The sequence below is a fragment of the Colletotrichum destructivum genome, chromosome 5 (genome assembly GCF_034447905.1).
Source record: "Colletotrichum destructivum chromosome 5, complete sequence".
Lineage (NCBI taxonomy): Eukaryota > Fungi > Ascomycota > Sordariomycetes > Glomerellales > Glomerellaceae > Colletotrichum > Colletotrichum destructivum.
The window spans coordinates 3,091,253-3,110,989 of record NC_085900.1 but is presented as its reverse complement, the minus strand read 5'-3'; the positions used below and the strand labels follow the sequence as shown (position 1 = coordinate 3,110,989).

The 19,737-nt window shown below is 54.1% G+C and overlaps 9 protein-coding genes across 9 annotated transcripts; 4 read left to right on the top strand and 5 right to left on the bottom strand.

Moving 5' to 3' along the window:
• Positions 1–203: 203 nt before the first annotated feature.
• On the top strand, positions 204–1,484 carry CDEST_08484 (uncharacterized protein). The gene has a single exon (XM_062924643.1). The coding sequence runs from the start codon at positions 505–507 to the stop codon at positions 1,480–1,482; it is 978 nt and encodes a 325-aa protein (XP_062780694.1). The 5' UTR covers positions 204–504; the 3' UTR covers positions 1,483–1,484.
• A 324-nt stretch (positions 1,485–1,808) lies between these two features.
• CDEST_08483 (uncharacterized protein) lies at positions 1,809–2,960 on the bottom strand (the record flags this gene model as incomplete). Its single annotated transcript, XM_062924642.1, has 1 exon — positions 1,809–2,960. One exon carries the CDS (start codon positions 2,958–2,960, stop codon positions 1,809–1,811), a length of 1,152 nt encoding a protein of 383 aa, XP_062780693.1.
• A 2,410-nt stretch (positions 2,961–5,370) lies between these two features.
• CDEST_08482 (uncharacterized protein) lies at positions 5,371–6,816 on the top strand. The gene is made up of 3 exons (XM_062924641.1): positions 5,371–5,833; positions 6,007–6,105; positions 6,177–6,816. The coding sequence occupies exons 1-3, from the start codon at positions 5,739–5,741 to the stop codon at positions 6,346–6,348; spliced, it is 366 nt and encodes a 121-aa protein (XP_062780692.1). The 5' UTR covers positions 5,371–5,738; the 3' UTR covers positions 6,349–6,816.
• Positions 6,817–6,877: 61 nt separating this feature from the next.
• Positions 6,878–7,161, bottom strand: CDEST_08481 (uncharacterized protein; the record flags this gene model as incomplete). The annotated part of the gene is made up of 2 exons (XM_062924640.1): positions 6,878–7,053; positions 7,134–7,161. 2 exons carry the CDS (start codon positions 7,159–7,161, stop codon positions 6,878–6,880), a joined length of 204 nt encoding a protein of 67 aa, XP_062780691.1.
• A 1,137-nt stretch (positions 7,162–8,298) lies between these two features.
• CDEST_08480 (uncharacterized protein) lies at positions 8,299–8,632 on the bottom strand. The gene is made up of 2 exons (XM_062924639.1): positions 8,449–8,632; positions 8,299–8,392 (listed from the first exon to the last, which is right to left on the bottom strand). Exons 1-2 carry the CDS (start codon positions 8,568–8,570, stop codon positions 8,308–8,310), a joined length of 207 nt encoding a protein of 68 aa, XP_062780690.1. The 5' UTR covers positions 8,571–8,632; the 3' UTR covers positions 8,299–8,307.
• Position 8,633: 1 nt separating this feature from the next.
• Positions 8,634–9,270, bottom strand: CDEST_08479 (uncharacterized protein; the record flags this gene model as incomplete). Its single annotated transcript, XM_062924638.1, has 2 exons — positions 8,634–8,991; positions 9,158–9,270. The coding sequence occupies 2 exons, from the start codon at positions 9,268–9,270 to the stop codon at positions 8,649–8,651; spliced, it is 456 nt and encodes a 151-aa protein (XP_062780689.1). The 3' UTR covers positions 8,634–8,648.
• A 281-nt stretch (positions 9,271–9,551) lies between these two features.
• CDEST_08478 (Putative isocitrate dehydrogenase NAD-dependent, isocitrate/isopropylmalate dehydrogenase) lies at positions 9,552–11,450 on the top strand. Its single transcript, XM_062924637.1, has 4 exons — positions 9,552–9,828; positions 9,948–10,007; positions 10,289–10,498; positions 10,561–11,450. The coding sequence occupies exons 1-4, from the start codon at positions 9,595–9,597 to the stop codon at positions 11,350–11,352; spliced, it is 1,296 nt and encodes a 431-aa protein (XP_062780688.1). The 5' UTR covers positions 9,552–9,594; the 3' UTR covers positions 11,353–11,450.
• Positions 11,451–12,365: 915 nt separating this feature from the next.
• CDEST_08477 (Putative exocyst complex component EXOC2/Sec5) lies at positions 12,366–16,227 on the top strand. The gene is made up of 3 exons (XM_062924636.1): positions 12,366–13,013; positions 13,069–15,161; positions 15,213–16,227. Exons 1-3 carry the CDS (start codon positions 12,674–12,676, stop codon positions 15,930–15,932), a joined length of 3,153 nt encoding a protein of 1,050 aa, XP_062780687.1. The 5' UTR covers positions 12,366–12,673; the 3' UTR covers positions 15,933–16,227.
• An 87-nt stretch (positions 16,228–16,314) lies between these two features.
• On the bottom strand, positions 16,315–19,701 carry CDEST_08476 (Putative zn(2)Cys(6) fungal-type DNA-binding domain-containing protein). Its single transcript, XM_062924635.1, has 3 exons — positions 18,855–19,701; positions 17,091–18,683; positions 16,315–17,025 (listed from the first exon to the last, which is right to left on the bottom strand). Exons 1-3 carry the CDS (start codon positions 19,354–19,356, stop codon positions 16,760–16,762), a joined length of 2,361 nt encoding a protein of 786 aa, XP_062780686.1. The 5' UTR covers positions 19,357–19,701; the 3' UTR covers positions 16,315–16,759.
• Between the last annotated feature and the right edge of the window lie 36 nt (positions 19,702–19,737).

Genomic DNA, 19,737 nt, shown 5'->3' with positions numbered 1-19,737 from the left:
TATCATTCGTCAGACTTCCACTTGAATGGGACGTCGAGACGCTAAGACAAGATGCGCTAATTGCTTATCGGCTCTATCATGATAGTGGGACCTCGAAGACCGGGACCTCACCCCTGCAGCCGCGGGGGAGACACGTTCTCACCCCGGTCCCTGGGGTTGAGGAGCAGCAGCACAGGAACCTGGAACAGGGTCCTCCAGGGAAATCCTCCGTCATTCTTCTTCCCCATCCTCTTCTTTCCTTCCATTAATTTGAGGCAAGGCTTTCCATATTTCCTTCGACCGAAATCCAGACCTATCACATCTGTCTTACAAGAACTCGCCAAAGTCAAGAGTACAGTTTCATTGAGCTCCTCTCTTCTGCATCCATCTTTGATCGACGTCATAACGTAGATACAACGACGCTACGCAGACGAAACTAGTTTCATTCAATGATCTTCAGTCCGCATCCGTAACGTAGACATCCACCGCCTGTTTCCTTCAAAACCCCGACGAAATCTCCAACAGATGGTACTCCCACCCGACACGACGCCAAATCCAAATCCCATCTCCTTGTTTCTCCCAGCCATGTCCTCAGCCGCGGAAGAATCAACCTCGTCCGGGGCGCCGACCTCGACCCCCGTCCCGGCACCCCCCGCCGCAACCCCCCTCCCCACCCGTCCAAAGTCGCCGGGCCAGCAAAAGCCAATTCCTGCCGCCGCCGCCGCCGCCGCCGCCGATCATTCCCGTCCCTTACCAGACTTCAACCTCCCCAAACTTCGCCTTGAGATTCGGGACCTCAAGGACCCCGCCGCCGTTCACTTCCTCTCCGCCGTGAACGCCAGCGATGCTCTCACAACTGCCGTCCGCTCCGTATTGACTCTGCTTTACGAGTCGCCCTCGTGCAACACCACCCACGTCCCACCAACCCGCTCCGTCACTCTTATCCTCCGCCACATGGACGGCGTAGCCTACACGACGGGCTCTGAACTTGACGATGACCACAAGGAAATCCACTTCTCCATGTCCTACATCGCGGGCATCCCCGCCGAGCGCCGTACCGACGAGATCATGGGCGTGCTCACCCACGAGATGGTCCACTGCTTCCAATACAATGCACACGGAACCTGCCCCGGCGGTCTCATCGAGGGGATCGCCGACTGGGTCCGTCTGAACGCGCATCTGAGCCCGCCCCACTGGAAGCGCGATGCGAGCGGTAACTGGGACGGCGGATACCAGCACACGGGCTACTTTCTTGACTATCTCGAGGCTCGTTTCGGTGCTGGCACAGTGAGGAGAATCAACGAGAGGCTCCGTAATCGGCGCTACAAGGAGAAAGAGTTCTGGACGGAATTGTTGGGCCGGCCTGTCGAGCAGCTGTGGAAGGACTACGGAGAAAAGACAAAGGATGACGAGACGGTGATTGTGAACAAAGACGACATTTCTGACGATGACGTTAGGCTGGGCAGGTTCCGGGCTGCTGATGAGAATCCTGTTCTCATGTGAGCAGTCACGAAGTAGGATGGTGCACACTGACATACGCTGGAATTTAGACATTTACGCCTGTAAGGGGTCTGAGAAGTATTTCGCAACTAATGTTCCCAATGAAGAACATTGGAGCAACGTACATCCACATTGGAGGATGCTATAGGGACGAAGTGTTGTTAATTCAAATGTGCCCAGCCGCTGAATATCTATCAAACCCCTGTTTCCTAGTCCTGTTGAGCCTGTTACGCCGTTTCCTTGCCCATCGCCGCGCTTAAATAGGCGGACTTAATCAGCCGCGATGTACTGTGGGAGAAAGAAAAAACACAAAACCGAAAGATGTAAGACTAGGCGTGGACACGGCCATGGGTCGCATCTTGGGTCTCGTTCTCGCTGATGACACTGCCGACCTCGGACCAGCTCGCAGGGGTCATCATGCCTTCGCTCTCGCTCAGAACATCGTAGTATCGGCTGTTGTCGCCAGCCCCGGATGAAGCAGCATCGTTGGCGACATCCTCGCCAGATCCGGCAAGGGACGCAGAGTCGGTGGGCGTGAGTTCGCCTTCGCTAACAAGCTCGGGCTCAGACATGGGAACAGGAGGCGACATGGGGAGAGGAGAGTAGAAGTTGGAGGCGGTAGACCCTTGCGCCCAGGCTTGAATGGAGGCGTATGCCTCCTCGCGGTTTTCCTGGCCGGCGGTCATGTACTCGTCGGGGCCAAGTTCGCGGTCGAGGGTTGCGGATTTCTCGGACTCGGACGACGTCTCGATGACGTCGACTAGTGAGGGCATGTGGGCGATGGTGGCGGTGATGTCTCTGGGACGCTCGTCGGCGTCGTGGGTGGTGGCGCTGTAGATGTCTGATACGGCTTCATCGCGACCGGGAGCAAGATGGCTTGGTTCGTCCACCAACGGCAGCTCATTTTGGTCGATCTGGTGCTCATCGGCAAAGGGGTTGGCGTAGAGCGAAGAGTTTAGACCGCGGACACCCTCGGGACGACGACGAACAAGGCCCTCCTCGTCGTGGACATTTGCGCCCGTGTTGAAGATGAAAGATCCCTTCTCGCCGGTCTGGTCCTGTTGCATGAAGTCGTCGAAAGATCTCCCCCGCGTGGGCCCGAGGGGCGGCAGTTCCCTCGAACCGGACTCCTCGGCCTCAATTCTGTCCTTCTCCTTCTTGGCCAGGTGTATGGCATTCCAATACAAAAGCTCCTCACGTTGGCGGCGGCGGGTCTCATCGTCGGCGTCAACTCCGGGCTCGGCTCCTCCTCGGGACTCTAAGAAGCCCTGTGCATCTTCGGGGCGGTTGAACATGGGCGGTTGCTCGCCTGGCTCGATGCCTTCGCCAAGAGAGTGCAGGGCAACGGCGATGCGCCTTCGGATGTCGTCGGCATACCGTCGAAGTTCAGGCGACTCGTAGATAGCAATAGCAGCTGCTACAGCGACAGATACAGCAATTACGCCGGCTGAAGCCAGGGCACCGTTGTTAGCCGGGGGCATCGTCAAATGGGAAAGGCGGTGTGTTGATGCAGATGCTTGGGAGGCGATAACGGATATGTATCACGGAGAAATTCAAATTGGTCGAAAGAGAAAACGGAAAATCGACCCAAGAAATAGAATTCCAAGGGCTGAAATTGGCCACGCTCTGAGCGAGTTGGGATTGCGTGGTCTCGGAAGCTATTCGCCACAGGCCTGACCACCTCAGGCAAGCAACGTGATTCGCAACAGCGCTGGCGCGGGGTAGTGTAGTGTATCTGTAGGCACAAGAGAAAGGGCAGGACAGGAGATCGTCAGGCGGTGTTTGGGGAGATGGGAGAGGATATGGGCGGGGGAGGGGTACAAGTGATAGGCGGCAACAAGGGATAATTTGTGTATGCATGACTGACCTTTGGCTGCGATTGGCATGGGCATTTTCGAGTAGCCCGCTGATCAACAGACCAAGCAACACCGACAATCAGTATTAAAGTAAGGACCCGGGGGTTTGAAACTGAAGAGAAATCAGAAAGGCCAGAAGGGAGGTGGGAAAAGGGCCAACGGAGAGTGTGTAAGTAAAAGGTTGCTCTGCTGTGCGGCAGTGGCAGGCTGTGACTTACATACGACGGTACCGCTGGGGATTGCGTACCCCCCTGAATACCGTACTGTGTAAAGTCGACGAGGCCGCCATGTACCTAGGCGGCTCGGTCGATGCGTCCGTACAGCTATCCGAGCAAAAAAGTACCTTATCTTCCCATGACATTCCGGATCCAGGGCTGCTGCGGAGGGCGGACCAGGAACGTTCAGCCAATAGTACGCCACTGTAAGAACCGAGTTGGGGGATCCCTGACCATGGGCTGCGTAGGGGGCGTCCGGATGGCTTGGTATCGACAAGACTCGGGGTTTGACCTCGTGGTGCGCCTCGCCTCGCCTCGCCTCGCAAGACAGGCATGGACACTTAGGTCCGAGTTCATGTCAAACGTTGGACGAGTCACGGGGAGGGGGGAGCCTGGGGCTGCGGCATAGCACGACAGTGGGTGGTTTGTCGCCACAGCACAAAGCGATTGCCTCAGCTTCCAGGTGGGACCAGCTGCCCAGCGGTTGGGCCCAAGCTTCTACCTTTCCCATCGCTTCGTTCCCTCACACACCGCTGGGCCAAGTCGCGACAAGATCGGACAGCACGAGACTCAAATCATTCTGGTCGACCGCCACGAGCCCTTGTCCGTCGCCACGCCACACCTAGCGGAATATGGAGGTCATGGGACCTACGGGTCTGGTTCCTTTCGACCATCATTGCCTTGAGAGTGTGTCGATGCCCCATGTTCCAGTTGAGCACTTCCGTCTTGAATATGGGCACAACCGGTCGATCAATGGGTACTTGGAGATGAATGGGAATACGGAGCTTCGACGGGCGATATCAAACATTTCTCTTGTTTCGCACTGCCTAGTTCTTTACAAACGAAAACCCAAACCTAATGCATATGTGTTTGTCGTTTTGTCCCTTTTCTCCGTTCTTCTCACCAGTATGTATGTATGTACTTTCGGATGCACCACTGCTATGCTGCCGCCGGCGGATCCGTGCAGCCCCGCATTGCGACCCACTCTATCCGGTCCATGTGTGCCCGGTCCGGCGCTACGTGAAACCTATATCCTCCGACAGGTGGTCCGACTCGTTGGCCGGTCACGTAGCACACAATAACTTAGGTAGGTAGTGTTGCAGCACGCCGGAACATTTTGAACACATTCGGGCCTTTCAATGAGAATACCCACACTTCCTCGTATGTTGTCGCGGTGATCGGTGTGTTGGTATCGCCATCTGTAGTCGCCAAGATACCAATTTGTACGGAGTTCGAGGTTGTAGTCAGCCGCAGTCCGACTGTTGAGCTTGGACTCTCGCGACATCTGTGGATTGCAATATAAGCTCGGTTCACGGCTGTCGATTTTCTCGTTTAATAAACCCCCTTTGGGTCGTCTGGGACCAGTGGGTGTAGTCAGTTTCGGGTTACCATTTCGCTCGACTCTTGCCATGGCTATATTTGGATAGTCACAAGTTTACTTACGTGATGAGTTGCTTACTTGATGTCAGTCAATTTCTTATAATCGAGCTGCTCCGTTCGGACGAGCTTGTTTTCTCCATGATTGGAGATTTGCAAATGCCTCAGCATCACAACCATCACCAAACAAATGGGCATCCTTAGCTCTCCGACCCAGGCTCGAGCAGTTAAAACACGCAGGCTTTCTCTGAGTACGATTGTGTCCAGCGCATATATTTCTGCATCTAGGGAAAACAATTTCGAGATTGGTCATATTTAGTACGACGCATTTGTAGCAAGCGCAGGCAAATGCGACCTGGACCAGAGACCGATCAGTCAGAGGCTGTGGTATAGCGTGAAGATTTCACCGAATAAGGTAGATGCGAATAAAATGACGAAGTTCACCTCTGGTACTCTTTCTTCCATAATCTCAGAATGAGGCCTTACGTAGCCCAACAAGGTGCTGATAGGCTGGGTCTGCTGGTTCTACACTGGTGTCGCTAGGGCCGGATTGCCCTCGTCCCTTGACGCCTCGGATAGCCATGGCATCCCCAAACCTTCCTTCCATAGTTGCAATGCCTCCGGATTCGACCAACCTTTCCGGGCTTGTGGAAACTCGAATGGTGACAGAATGCGTGAGGTATAAGAGCCTCTTCTCCCCCGCTGTAGACCGTATCTGCTGTACTAGCAGCCGCACACAGACGTCAGTTTTCGTTGAGCTCTCATTTACACCAACCATATTTTACCCACTCGAGCATCCATCTCCGCCCAAATGAAGCTCACCGCCGTCGCCACTGGTGTGTTGGTCATGGCAAGCACTGCTTCCGCTGCCTCTTGTGTTGAGTTTCCCTCGATATTATTCAGTCAGTAAGTGACGAAGACATTCATAAACTTCCATCATTCACGAAAGTGGCAAAATGCACTTCATTTACCACCAAACGACACTATGGAGAACACAGTGCTCTCTCCCCCTCTCCTTTTTCTCAAAATACCCAAATCCGGGCAAATATTGGGCCTGCTAACTCTTGCATGATACGTAGCTTCGAAGTTACTGCCGAGGGGGTTAGCAACGGCCCTGAGATTTGCGGTCGTCTTTGGCTCTACTTAAGAAGATTCCCATGTCTAGCCTTTCAGCCATAGTAAGCAACATGTCCATATCCGTCCTCTATTTTTTTATTTTTTTTGGACTGACTCAATTGACGTTTCAAAGCTGCAATGTAACGAACGGCAATCTCCTGTGGCAATTTCAGACGACCATGTTCTGCGCCCCAGGAATGGTCACTTCGTCTTGGTGGGAGGCCACCCACAACAAGTTTGGTGCCCTTGAGATGTGTGAGGCCCTGACGAGAGTATCGCGGCTGTCGAAAGCGATCTCACCATGAATTAAAAGATCCCAACGAACAGCTGTGGACAAGCCGCGTTCGAGCTTTTCAGTGTCGGTTGGGCACTGTCCGACAATTATGGTATAATAGAGTCACTTGGCTGCTCACGCGTAGCTACGCAGTTGTCAACCCACTCTATTTTCACGGTCAGAAGCCTCCGAAGTCATACATCAGTATGGAAGTGAAGGACGGATGACCAACCCATATTCGATAGCAGTCTTCGTATAACAGCCAAATACTGAGTTGCGAGCCATTCTACCGAGTGCCGGTGAACAGATCTCCGTGACGAAAATCGAATGTGTTGTCTGCAATTAAAATAAAATAAAAGGGAAGCAAAAACCCTTAGCAAACGCAGAAGTTGATCTGCACGGAGCTCTGTAACCGTATGAGCCAAATGAAACCCGCCTGGACATCCTTTTGGCGGTGTCTCATGGTGATACGTGACCGATCCTGTTGACTACAATAACATAGTCAGCTTCTCCGATGGAAGTCCTCATAGCTATAATAATAAGTTTTTGCCACATTCTTCCTATTTCATGACATTCTCACGGCGCATCCGCAGAGGTGGCTCAGCAACTCGACGGAAAGCGTCGGTGTGCCAGAACACAACCAATCCGGCCGCGTTAGAACTCGGGTTGGATGAAGCAAGAATGTGTTTAAACCCCATTTCGCAACACCCAACGCTCGTCATGTCTCCCTTGTCGGCTGTTAACCTCATATCAACGCCTGATCTTAGCCCCTCGCATCTGAGGTACGTCACCTGTATGGTGTGCGACTTGCCGAACCAGCCGCGCTTCTGGGGAGGAATTCCATGACATGCAGCAATTAGACGACACCTCCTCTTAGTATCCGACTTGCCGGTCAGGTGTCAGGCGACGGTGAACAACGAGGTCACCAGAGATGATAGGTGCGCATCCAATCGCCGTACTGTTCCGTATACGTCATTCCCCGACCAACCGATCGTTGTCAAGAGCCTGCAGGGAGCGGTGGATTTAAGATCTTCAAAGTAGCGAGCTGATCATGGCGATCGAGCGAAAGCGACAACCCCACCGACCTAGTCAGTTCCATGTCGCCGCCCGGCGTATCCACAGGACTTCGGCACCGAGCCGGTGATGCTCGGTGATCTGTGAGGCAAGGAAGGAGCTCCACAATCGCGAACCTACCGCTCGGAAGTTGGGTCAACTGCAAGACGCATGCATGCGAGGCCCACGATGACTGAACGTCTCGGTGGGCTTGAGAGCTGTGACGAAATCAATGTCACAGAGATGCTTGGATCACCCGAAGCCGCTCCTCAGGGCTGGTTAAGAAGAAAAAAGTCAAGGTATACGATAAATTACAAGAGCAATGGCGCGTTGTTCAGAGGCTTTGTAAGTACCAGAAACGGCTCTGACGCTCAACGGATCGAGGGCCGTCAAACCGCGTCTGATGGAGCAGGGTTTGCAAATCCAATTGCTCCTTCGAATTCTGCACCAGAACTTACATGTATCCTCGGGGCGGGATTTGCTCTCGCTCCGTCCAGACACGGAAGTGCCGGACGCTAAAACGTATCCGTATGGGGAGGATTCCATCGGCCCAAATGTATCTCAGAGCAGCCACGATTGATTGGGTTGAAAAAAGCTCATACGGTTCCAACGAATAAACAAAACGAGTCACCCAGCTCTCCAAAGTGGGAAAATAAAAACCCCCAAACCAAACCCAAACTCCCTGCTTTGCCCTGACACAGGACCGGGTCCTCTGCCATAGTCGCACATTTCGTGCTCCTGAACACCGCCTGCCATTGACTCTGACTAGGTACCGAACGGTGGATGATTCCTGTTGAGCCATGCTTGTCACGCTTGCTGTAGCACTGTGATTGCGCTATATATCATGTATCACGCCTCGCTTTTTCTAATTTCCGCTCCATCCCCGCCTCCTGATACTGTCCCATTAACTCATCAAGTCTCCCATTTGGAAAGATGGTTAGTGAGTGCTGTTGACGGCGGAAGAGGATGAAGAGCTGCTCTGCGAGTCGGACGAGTTTGTTCTGGAGGCCTTGATGCGTTCGCTGTGAGAAGATGTTAGGGAGGGGGCCATAGTGTGTTGGAGAATGACTAGACGTACTAGGAAGAACGGTCCTGGAGATGGCACTCGTACTTGGCACCGCCGGTCTTGACGTAGAAGCGGATTCCCTTGCTCTCGAGAATGGCCTGGAGCTGGCCTTTCTGAATGTTGGAGGAAGGCATTGGCGTTATAGGAGTTTGTTGGCTGAGTGCGAATCGAAAGTGTGAAAGACGGTGGTTGGTTCCAGGAATGATAGACGGTTATGGTATGAGAGAGACGTAACAGGAGAATTGGGTGAAGAAAACAAAGGAGACCCGGGAAGCGGAAGGAAAGGGGAGAAGAGCTTTAATAAGTAGCAGAGGCAACGCAAAGGTACTTAGACGGCATGCCGACTTATCCAGTATTGTGTTGGCCACATGGCACATCAACTCGCAACGGACGAGGACGGCGGGTGGGCCTCGGTACCCACGAAGCTTGTTGGGTTCGGGAACGAGGCGAGCTACGCGGCGAAAATGGGTAAGGGAAAGCCCTCCCCTGTAGAGAGGCCGAGTGATATCCTGACGATCCATGTCGCCCTCATGGAAGTGAGTCTTGAACGAGGTCCTCAGGTGCGCGATACGCGGTACGTAAGTGTCAAGTCAGAGTTGCAGGAGTAGACAGTCTTGGGGACTGAAAGTCACGGCAACGCATCAACGCAAGGCGGTACCTGGTGTTACCTAGGAAGCTAATCACTTACCGAGTGTTGGTAATGGACTATGTACATACGTACCTTTGTTTTCCAGGCGAGTCGTAAGAGAAGCAATAGAGAGGAATCATCGAAACGGTTTTCTTGGCACTGGCGACACTCCCATCGGCCAACAAACAGGAGACAAAGAGCCCCATTGCAGGCACTCTCCGTCAGTGGGTTCCGCACCTGCGGCGAGACATGATACCATTCTACCTAAGCCCCAACTAACGGGCTGAGTCATCAGTGAAAAAAACACCCTTTTTTCCACGAACTCAACCAGCAGTTACTGTCTGCTGTAACACCCTGATAAATACCATGACGCCTAGCGTTCAAGTGAGCCATGACTTGCAGAAAGTTGGGCTATGGGCAACGCTGGGGGTTATATAATGCGGGCTTGATCGGCTTTTGGGCAGCTCAAGGGATTCCAGATGCGGAGTCGCACCGTTGCTAGCTACTACCGAGGACACTTATAAGTACATATGCCCCCCCCACTAGCCCCATGCAGCTTTGTCTCTGATCTTAAAATTCCCGTCCCCCGACGAAACCTTTTCCCGACCATCCACCACTATCTATCTTCACGCATCTTGCAATCCTCCAGGACCGCATTTCCTCGCACCTCAGTCACAATGCTGGCCGCCCGTACTTTCGCTGCGCCCCTCCGGCAACAGTGCATGCGCGCTGCTCCCCGCGCTGCCGCTGTTTCTCAGTTCCAGGTGCGCGCAATTCACCTTGTCCCGTGCCGTCCCGCGGCTGTAGATGCTCGGCCCATTTGCAGAACCTCGCCAGGGCGCATAGCAAGATGGAGTACAACAACAAGCTAACAACCAGGCAGAACTCCAGATTTTACTCGAGCGAGCGTGTCGCCAAGTTCCACGGTGTCAAGGACTCCAACGTACGCCATCCTAATCTTCCTCCGTTACTACCCGCGAGCCCCATAAAATTTTACGCGCAACGTAAGACCTCGGCTTTATAGATGAACACCCGACTTCAACACTGCACTGTTCCGGTGCTCTCGCTAGCACTGGGGATGTGTTTGTGAAAGAAGTAAGGTGTAGTTTATTGAACTTGCGTTGTCTCTGTAGTCTGCGCCATGATCCAAAATCACTCATTCAGCGGACCCAACCCGGCTTGCGACACTCAGACAAGTTCAGCAGCTGACTTACTGCGTTACAGGGCAACTACCCGGTCAGTTTGATTGAGGGTGACGGTATCGGTCCCGAGATTTCCCAGGCCGTTAAGGACATTTTCGCCGCGGCGAAAGCTCCCGTCACCTGGGAACCCGTCGATGTCACCCCCATCCTTAAGGACGGCAAAACTGCCATCCCCGATGCCGCCATCGAGAGCATCAAGCGCAACAAGGTTGCCCTTAAGGGACCCCTCGCCGTACGTTGGAACGATATCTTTCCCCCCTGACCCGCAACCTCTTACTGACGAGTTACATCCAGACCCCCATTGGCAAGGGTCACGTCTCTCTGAACCTCACCCTCCGCCGCACCTTTAACCTGTTCGCCAACCTGCGCCCCTGCCGCTCTGTCGCCGGCTACAAGACTCCTTACGACAACGTCGACACAGTCCTGATCCGCGAAAACACCGAGGGTGAATACTCGGGCATCGAACACGTCGTTGTTGATGGTGTCGTGCAGTCCATCAAGCTTATTACCCGCGAGGCTTCCGAGCGCGTCCTACGCTTCGCCTTCCAGCAGGCCCAGGAAATCGGCCGCAAGAAGGTCCGCGTCGTCCACAAGGCCACCATCATGAAGATGTCCGACGGTCTCTTCCTCAAGACTGGCCGCGAGGTCGCCAAGGACTACCCCGATATCGAATTCGACGCCGAGCTGCTCGACAACACCTGCTTGAAGATGGTCACTGACCCTCTCCCCTACAACGACAAGGTCCTCGTCATGCCCAACTTGTACGGTGATATTCTCTCCGACATGTGCGCCGGTCTGATTGGTGGCCTCGGCCTCACCCCGTCCGGCAACATCGGTGACGAGTGCTCCATCTTCGAGGCCGTCCACGGTTCTGCTCCCGACATCGCCGGCAAGGGCTTGGCTAACCCAACTGCCCTGTTGCTCAGCTCCATGATGATGCTGCGCCACATGAGCCTCGGCGAGTACGCCGACAGAATTGAGAAGGCTGCTTTTGATACCCTTGCGGAAGGAAAGGCTCTGACCGGAGACCTGGGCGGCAACGCCAAGACCCATGAGTTCGCCGGCGCCATCATTTCTAAGTTGTAGATACCTACCTGTAGATTGTACGATCATAGACAACGGACTTTCTTTTCATTGCGTTAGCTACGGTCGTTCAATAAGTTTATAGATCTGGAGTCAGTTTTGCTTATTCGGGTGCATTTGTTTATTCCGCGAGTGATGCAAGTTGCCGAATTGGAGGGCATGAAAGCGATCGGACACATCGGAGGTATCGGGCAGGCCTCGGCTGGTTGCTCGGGTTTAAGTATCCCATGATTCCTATCGTCCGTTTATGTGCTCATCCCCCATAACGGGGCAAGCCTAGCTTCAATCAGTCAAAACATGGGTAAATAGCCCAGCATGGTTTGCTTAGATCCTTGTAATCACAGGCGCACTACAACGAGCTGGCAAAAGAAGACCGAAAGGCTAACGGCCGGTATCGCAGTCAATATTAAAAGGCAGGTGTTGCGTCAGAAGGCCGTGTCGGCTCAGAAAGCATTTTAATCCGCTTGTTCCAGGTGCTTTAAAGAGCGAGAAAATGATTACACACAATAGAAAGTCTTATTTGAAGGCCGAAAAAGAAAAAAAAAAGAAAAAACCCAATACTTAGCAGAGGCTCAGCTGGGGCGACAGCTGAGAAGACAACCCGCTGCTTTGATGGAACAGGTCTTGACTACGGTTGCAGGCGCTGTGCTCTTATACCAAGGTTTTTTTTGGGGGAAAAAATCATTTGCATAATTGGAAATGCAATGACGACCTGGATACAAGTTGAAGACTTACCTGTAGCGGTCTGCTCCTCACATGCAGAAGAAAACATCCCGCATAATTATCAATGACTTCTATCTAGCACAGACCAACGCCAGAGGTTCAGCCACAGATGTGGCACAAATATACCACATCCCAGGGCAGTCGGTTGTCAGGAACCGGGATAAAGCTTTTCCTTACCACTCTGCAGAATGTGGGGGTGTTTTGTCCTGGCCAAGCTCACCTTGGGCTGAGCTCGGTGTGATTGCAAGGCCTCGGTGAAATGCCCATAGATGGCACCAAGTGGGCAACATTAGTGTCACTAGCTGCTTGCCGCTATTACACTGAACATCACTGATCCAAGCTCCTGACAGCTCCGGCTTTCAATCCCACACTCTGTCCTGAACTCTTATGCAGCCCCGGTACTGCAGGGGTCTTTGAGCCACACTGTAGCTTGCTCCTCATTTCGCCCAAATAGTTCTTCGTGAACCATACTCGAAACGAAACGAATAGCTACCCTTACTGCTGTTGCTGGCAGTGACCTCCCTCATCACCCCCAGCCGTGTCCCGGCGGGCTGGGATAATAATCGCTTTCCAGACGAACACGACACCGAGATACCCCGAAATGGCTTCAGAATACGAGCGAACGATTCTGGATTTCTACCAGCTCCCCACGCCATACCCCAACGAGTGGCCCGCCGAGAAGAACCAGAGCGATGCATCCGATGACGAAGGGGACGTCAAAGATGAGAAGAAGGCAAAGTTGCAGCGCCGAAAGTCGCGATACCAGGCTCTAGAAAGAGCGGTCAGCGATCGACGGAGCACGATACCTGGGGCTCAGTCAGAGAAGGGAGGGGTCGGCAATATCGTCCAGCGGGACGAGCCTGATCCCTTGGGTACCACCGACAGCGTGGTCAGGACTCTCCGTCAGCTGGGAGTACCGATTCAAGACGACCCGCGCCTGCGTACGTACCTTTCCAAGAGCGATGGCTAGGTCCATTGAGACTGACTTGTGTGCAGGCAACCGATTCCTCCTATCCTCGACCACCTTCTCCCCCTCCCTGTTCCTGTCACAGATGCATGCCACTGCCGACACTCAAAGCTTGCTGGTCGGCCTGGACGCTCTGTCTCAGTCAATTGATCAAAAGTCTGCATCACTTAAGGTCCTGGTGGAAACCAACTTTGAGCGATTCGTCAAGGCCAAGGCGACTATAGATAATGTCTACAAGGAGATGAAATACCGCGGCGCCGAGCCGCCCCCACCGCCCCCAACGGGTCGCGCCCGGGCTCACTCCCGCCACGCCAGCCGAAGCAGCTTCCGAGGCAGCAACAGCAACCTGAATCTCGCTGCCTCCCTAGGGTCCCCAACGTCGGACGCGCGCAAGAAGAACGCGCTGGTTAAGGAAAGCGAGTATGGCGTCGCGGGAATCAAAGCACCTCTGCTAGACGTTTCCGCCAAGGCAGAGGATGTGTGGGGCCCGGCACTGGGAGGCCGCGAAAAGGAGGAGAATCTCAAGATCGTGTCTGCAAACCTCGATCAGTTCAAGGATTATGTCGAACTGAGCTCGGCGATTGCCGACAGCATCAAGCGGAGGGACTACGAAAGTCTCGTGGAGGAGTACAACAAGGCACGCAAGTTCTCCGACAATGCGCGGGCTTTGGCGGCGAACATCCCACCTGACGCTCCGTCGGACGCAATCTACCAGATCGTTCTAGCGGCACGCATGTGGCACGACGTGGACGACCAGATCCAAGCCTTCAAGCGCGACGTCTGGCGGAAGCTTGTTACGCTTCACGGCGTGGCCAAAGCCGACAACGTGGGCCAGCAAGATCAGCACATGGAGCTGATTAGCCTGCTTTTGGAGCTGGGCGTGGACGACAATCCGATTTGGGTCTGGCTGCTTAGTCGGTATGACCACCTCAAGGGAAAGATCCAATCGACGTCTGATCGCTCCAAAGTCGAAGTCGAGGTATTGCGACGACGCCTGGCCAATGCCGACAAGCCTGGCTCGCACATGGTTGCTTCCCATCTCCGTTCTTTAGGCCGCGCCGCGGTTGAGGACAAGATTGCATCGGCAGACTCTGCCGACGTCATCGAATTGTGGGAAAAGATGCTGGCGTTCCTGTCGAGTATCCTTTCTTCGCAAGGTATCTTGGGGGAGGTGGTGGACTTTTGGCAGATCGTACAGGGTTTCCTTGACGGTAAAATCCAGCGCACGTTGCCGTTGGGTTACAACGGAGAGTCACAACATCACCACCAGCTCACGGAGCAAGGTGCGGGCGATCTACAAAAGGGCACACTGGAGCTTGTCGACATGATTCGTGAGACAGTGTTTGCCTTCTTCGCAGGCCCACCTCCTGAGGATATCTCCTTGTTGTTCTCGCCTCTTCCAATGTCGCCAAAGAGTCCGCCGTCCGCCGGTGCCGGAAATCTCACGCCCACTGGGCTGAGAGATCCTCGACTTAATCTTGACCCTAACAACATTCCGCCACCGTCCCCCAAACGTGGCGAGACGTGGGAGAAGCTGGCTTTCTGGCCTCCATGGTCGAACTCGGTCAGCGGTGTCCATTATCTCTCCAAGATGCTCGCCCTGGTGGGCTCGGGTGCATCTGATCTGGCAAGTATTGGTCCGGTTGTCAACGGACCGGATGCCAGCATCCTGGAACGACTCAAGTCTCTCGTCAACGTTGCCAGGGAGCGATGTGTCACCGCTCTCTGTGCAGCATGGAACAAGGACGCCGAGAACATCAAGTTTGTGGAGGATTGGCACCGGTCACCAGAACTCGGCGACCTCACCCGCATGCCCTCGAGTTTTTCCGCTTTTGAGGGCGCATTGCTCGGTGGCATGCAGAAGATCCTTTACATATCCGAAGCCATGTCCAAGCCTGGTGCGGGGGATATTGTCCTCCCACCGCCTAGTAAACTCTTGCAGATGGTCAGAAGCCAGTACGTCACGACGCTCTATAAGGCGTTGAGCGGCATGGTGGAAAACGCAGAGCGATCTGTCAAGAAAGTTGACGACGACTGGACAACCGATATGGACGGTACAATCGTTGCCACCGCCCCGCCGGCTCCCAGCGGCGGAAGAGCGACACTCGATGCTGGAGACAGAGTAAGTTGGCCTTTCAGGGTGATTGGAAAGTGGCAGCTAACCAAAAGGCAGAACGTCCGCATGCTCCTTACTCTGAGCAATCTGCAGGCCCTCCGAGCCAAAGTGGTCCCAAGCCTCAACTCGCAGTTCGAGAATGCCTTTTCGGTGAAGCTCAGTGACGAGTCCAAGACGATCAAGGATGTCCTGGGTCAGATTGATGCCAGGCTCTTCCAGTCTTATACCCGGCCATCCATAGAACAGCTGCGGAACATTGTCCGAGCTGGGGTTGCCTCGACAGACTGGGTTCCCGAGTCGGGCCAGAAACCGCGTGAAGCGAAGCCCTATGTCTACGAGGCTCTTCTGAGCCTTGTTCTAGTCCACACTCAAGTGTCGACCACAGCGCCTACTCTGACTTCGCAAGTGCTGTCCTACCTTCTCGAGCAAACAAGTCGCGAGCTTCTCGAGGCATTCCGCACGCGACAGAGATACACCCTTGAGGCTCTCATGCAAGCCACACTGGACGTCGAGTTCGTTGCGCAGACACTCAGCCAGTACACCACTGACCGTGCATCTCAACTTCAGAGCGAGATTTACCAGGAACTGGACGGGCGCACCGATAACGACGCCCGCGCTCGGCTGCAAAGCGAGCTCCCAGAGATGCGGAGCGTGTTGAAGCGGCTGCGCGAGGCGAGCAAGAACGAGTTTGCCTGCTTCAGGAAGATAAAGCGTCCCGGCATGGGACCTACAAGGACTGGCACGGGAGATTCTGTCTCCAGCATTGGGAAGGGCTAGTGGCCTCCCCCTCAGTGCCGAATGAGATAACCAGCCGCACAGCAATGAGTGGAATAGCAAGAACGCGCGAAAAGTGGTGGTTTGGGTATGGCAGTGAAGATTTCATTGGTCAATGGTCCTGGAATCACATGAAAACGCGCTGATCGGAGACATTGGGGGGGGTTCATGCCCACAACGAGGCGCACGAGTGATGAATGTTCAATGTCTGATAGCCCGTGTTTTGAAATACAAGCCAAAGTGTGAGTCGCTCAACTTGGTGGTGACTATATTGCGATGAGTAGGCACTGTATCGAACCAGAAGTCTTCCCTGCAAGGCGATACTTGAGATTAGCACTCAGGATTTTGAAATCATGGCTCTCAGTACATCTTGACTCAATCACATTCATCTGAGCATTGGTTCAGATTCCGCAGACCATTGATGGAGGCACTGCATTTTTGAACTGTCTTGGTACTCGTGTTGGGTATCTAGAAGCAAAATCTATGGGCAATGAATGCTGTCTTGAAGCCGAAAGCCACAGAGCTTGCCATTTAGGTACGTACATAACACCCTTCCATTAGAAGACTGCCTTTGTTCCGTTTCCAGTGCCTTACTCCAAAGTTCTGTGGTCCTCGGTGTCTATCCTTGTGTAGCTTTGCTTTTTGCTTAATAGTGGTAGTCGTACATCATTATCCTTTGTTGGTATTTCTTTCGTCCAATCGTTCATCATCGTGAAAGTGATAGTCAAGGTGGAAGTGTGCGCCTTGACAGGCTGATTGCCAGTCGCTGCTGTTGCCGTCCAACTCTAGTAGTAGTTCAAAACGGTGTTCACAAAGGTGTACTCGCCATTCTATGGCAGAGACGGTGGCAGCAGCGGCTGGGAGGAAGTGGGAGGGGAGGCCAGGGAGGTAGGGCCGGCGTCAGGGCTGGGGCCTGGAGGAGGGGGTGGTGGTGGTGGCGGTGTGCTATGGCCAGAACTTGACGCAGCAGCGACATGGTGAGTGTGGTCGCCCTCCTTTGGCGGGAGCAATACTTGACTGCAGAAATGAAGCTCCAGAGACCGGGACGTCTCAGGACTAAAGGCACATGTCTCTAGCTTCTGGACAACATCGTCATCTGAGGGGGGGGGGTTCAACAGTCAGCAAGGGGGACCAATGATAGCAATTGAGGGCACAACTTACAGTCCAGGTTCAAAGCTTCAAAAAACTCGGCCATCATCACAAAGTCGGAGTCGCCAACATCAATAAGACTGAGACGCCCGTCAAGGGTTCGGAACGTCTTTGGGTGGGCCTTTCGGAGAGTCAGGAGCATCTTGAGTAGGTCGGCAATTTCTCGACCCTGGTTGACGTACATGGCGGGAGGGCGGTCGAGGGGCCAACGCTGACGGAAATCGTCCATCTCCCACACCTTGAAGGTCCAGGTCGTCTTCTCGAGACAATGGAGGAGAATCAAGATCGAGAGGTAGACGTCAAAATTGATACGGGCCTTGCCGTTCTCCAGGCAGCGCTGAAGCTCGCTGATGAGCTTGTTAGACACGTTGTTTGCCTTGCGCTCCGTCGCCGCGGACAGCTGGAAAGTGATCAAGTTGTAGATGTCCTGGTCGTCGCTTCCAGCAAACTCCTCGGGGCCACGAGGCGACACGACGCCATCGCGCTCTTCGGCAATGTACCAGCCGCGTTCCCGGTCGAGGATCTCAATAAGACCCCAGAGCTCTATGGCCAGCTTCAGGTTCTTGCCGGTCATCTTTTCCTGGGGGAACTTCTGAGCAGCCTCCAAGACAACTTGCATAAAGTGTGACGGCTCGCGCTGGATCAAGGTCGGCAGGATGGACTTCAGAAAATCCTCCATGCGGGCAGGAAGATCCTCCTTGTCTTGGTCGATCATGACGACCTGATAGACTGGTTTGATGTCTGCATTGGCCTGTTCCGAATCTTCGGTGACAGGTTGCTGAGGTCGGGGAGTGACGAGTGCGGCAAGTGTCAGACTCGGACTGTCCTCCCATAGGGAAACGACAAGAGAGGTGCCGTTTGAAAGCAACTGGTAGTTTTGTCGAGCGTGCTTCACTCTAGTCTGCGCCAAGACCACTATCAAGGCGGCCGAGTAGAGAGTCAGCTCTTGGTTAAGACGGGTGCGAACGCAAGGATAGGTCCAATGACGAGGTCCCTGAATTTTTCGGCACTGGTCACAGGGGTCGTTGGTGCCACACGTCTTGCGGAGGATGCGACATCTAATGCAGGCGCCCTTCTTGCGGGCAGCCTGGACTTCCTTACGCCGAGCCGGATTGTAAGCCTTGCGCTTGTGCTCGCTCTGGGTCCCGTTTCCAATCGGCATCCTCGTGCCGCCTCTGTTGGGTGGTGCAATAGGGGCCACATGAGTCGCAACAGTGGGGTTGTGGTTGGTAGTCATGTAAGTCATCTCACCCCAGGGCTGTTGAGGCGGCTGAGGTTGCTGCTGCTGCTGTTGCTGCTGCTGCTGCTGCTGCTGTTGAAGTTGCTGCGTTATAACAGGGCTAGAGTTGTTGACGGGAGGCTCTGGTTTGCAAGATTCGGTTGGCGACATGACGGGACTTAAGACCTGGGGTTCGGTAGGCTCGGTAGTCAATTGGGGGTCCATGAGGGAGTTGGTGAGACGCGCGGTCGCGGCGACAGCAACCGATAGATCTGAGGAATCCAGGGGAAGTTGGGTTTGTTGCTGAGTCGCAGCTTGAAGGTGTTCCATCTTCTCCTCAGTAGTGAGGTAACTTAGAGGATTGGTGCTGTCATTGGACGTGGACTCTGTGTGAAAGTCAGCGCGGCACTCCGTATGTCCACCCATTGATATGAAAACCCTCTACCCGAATAAGTGAAAAGAAAGAACTCGTCATTTTTCACCGAGGTAGACGATGTGATCCATGATGGAGTCGCCCAAAAAGGACGGAGTCAAAAGTAAGAAGGGGGGAAACTAACCCTTAAGCTCACGACCAGGTCGATTATCATAGCTCACAGGTGGGTTTTCTAAGGTGAACTGCTCTTGAACCTCAAAGCCGATTCCAAGCTGGCGCGCAACCGACTCGGACGCATCGCGACCGGAAACCGAAGGAGCGCCCATTTCATTTTCCCCGACCTGACGAGAGGCTTCGGCAAGGGTGCGGAGGGCGGACCAATTTTCCGGTGCCTCAGGTGTGGCTTCCGCCGCAGCGGCATCGAGCTGGTTGACGGTGAGATTCATTGACCGGGGTGCTGAAGAACCAGAATGAAGTCCTGCGAACCCGAGTGCGGCGTTGATGCGCTCCTCCGGGGTGATGGCAGGGCACTTCTCGGTGATGTGTTTATGCAAGACTTCACCACGGCCTTTGGGGAAGTTTTCGCCGCACAGCTTGCATGTGTGCGGATAACGGTTGCTGGAGTCTGCAAGTTTAGGGCCCCGAGTGAAATACTCCCCAATCACAGGGTTAGGTTTCCGTCCCATGGTGAGTCTGATGTTGTATACTCCGCCGAGTATTGGAATAGAGACTCAAGGGCGCTTTCTCTCTGAAGCCGGGCTTCTATTGCCGTCGATATCCAAAGGCTCAACAGTCGATGTACCCGTTGCAGAGTCGCGATGACCGCCTAAGAAATTCTGCCCTCGGGGTTGGTTTTGAAGGAATTGATGACGGACCAGCGCTCTGGGAGGGGATCAAGTTGAACTGTTGGTTCCGTAGCAGTTCGAAGGCACCACAGGCCAAAGATTGCCTCGCCAGGCTTATACCAGCAGGCGACAAGAACAGTTTACCTTGGCTGGACCTGGGCGATGCGATGCGATTCACAAATTCTGCCACGGCTCACCGACGTTGAGACTGACAAAATTCTC